The sequence below is a fragment of the Pestalotiopsis fici genome (assembly GCF_000516985.1).
Source record: "Pestalotiopsis fici W106-1 unplaced genomic scaffold PFICI_Scf_1, whole genome shotgun sequence".
Classification (NCBI taxonomy): Eukaryota; Fungi; Ascomycota; class Sordariomycetes; order Amphisphaeriales; family Sporocadaceae; genus Pestalotiopsis; species Pestalotiopsis fici.
Window position 1 is genome coordinate 7,230,990 of NW_006917091.1, and position 1,096 is coordinate 7,232,085.

General features: G+C 65.8%; 1 protein-coding gene across 1 annotated transcript in view; it reads right to left on the minus strand.

The window, feature by feature from the left end:
• PFICI_02112 (uncharacterized protein) overlaps nucleotides 1–306 on the minus strand; it is a gene marked incomplete at both ends in the record, with an annotated part of 579 nt that extends 273 nt beyond the window's left edge. Inside the window, one exon of the mRNA XM_007830693.1 lies at nucleotides 1–306. This exon is cut by the window's left edge and continues 273 nt beyond it. Coding sequence (XP_007828884.1) covers nucleotides 1–306 — 306 coding nt within the window.
• Between the last annotated feature and the right edge of the window lie 790 nt (nucleotides 307–1,096).

The window sequence follows — 1,096 nt, forward strand, 5'->3', positions numbered from 1 at the left end:
CGCCTGGGGGTGCCCGGAGCCAGGGACCGCGTAGCCTCGCGCCGGGGCCGGTTCGACGCCCGGGGCAGGGGGCATGGGGCCTGGAGGGTGGTGCCCGGCGGGGAGCCAGTTGGCGCGCCGGCGGGACTTGGCCGGACCACGGGGTCCAGCGGCGGCCTGGGGGTCGAGCCAGCCTCGACGGGTCGGTGGCCGGTGGGTGCGGCCGGAATCGACGTGGATTTGACCAAGTCCCCCTTGTTCGTCCGAACGGGCGAATCTGCAGGCCCAGTTTGTATGGGCTTTTTTCTGCCACCGCCTTTGGTCCATACAGAATCGTGCCCCCGGAATGACTTTTGCACGGCCCAACGTTTGCGTCCCGGATCGGACCTCAGATGGGGTCGCAGGATCTATGTAGAGAGGGCAACCCGGCTTCGGCTGGGATCGCCTCTCCTACACCCCTTCCATACCTGGCAGGCTACCTGTCCGAGCTGATGGTCTCCAACCTCCGCGGTTAGGCTTCAGCGAGGCTCGCAGCCGGCAAGCACGCTGGAATGGGCGCCTGGGGGCGTAAAACCCCCCGTGGCCGTCCTCCCCCGGCGTGTTGAAGTCCTGGATTCTTGCGTGTGCAGTGTCTCAGGCACGGTGAGGGTTCGGTGTGGGTTGCTGGCCGCTGGCCAACCTTCCTATCCGTCCCAATCCATGGGGAGCGCCACCCTTGCGTAGCCGCCGTTCGCCGGCGTGACTCTTGGGCCTGGTCTCCCCGCCAGAGGCCCCGATGCCGCAGCCTGTTGCACCGCCCCTGGCGGTCAGCGGTCCCCTGCGTGCGGAGGGTGCCTGATGGGCTACCAGTGAGGGCAATTGGATGGTTGCTAGGGGCCTCCCGGTACGCCGGGGGCGCCACTGCAGCCGGGTGACCTACGTCGCCCCTTCCAGAGTGAATACCTACGTGCTTTCTGCCCGTTCGGGGGCTTTCGGGCGCCGGGGGTGCCGGGTAACACCGCGCCGCCGGGCTACGTCCGGGAGGAACAAGGTATCTGGTTGATTCTGCCAGTAGTCATATGCTTGTCTCAAAGATTAAGCCATGCATGTCTAAGTATAAGCAATCTATACTGTGAAA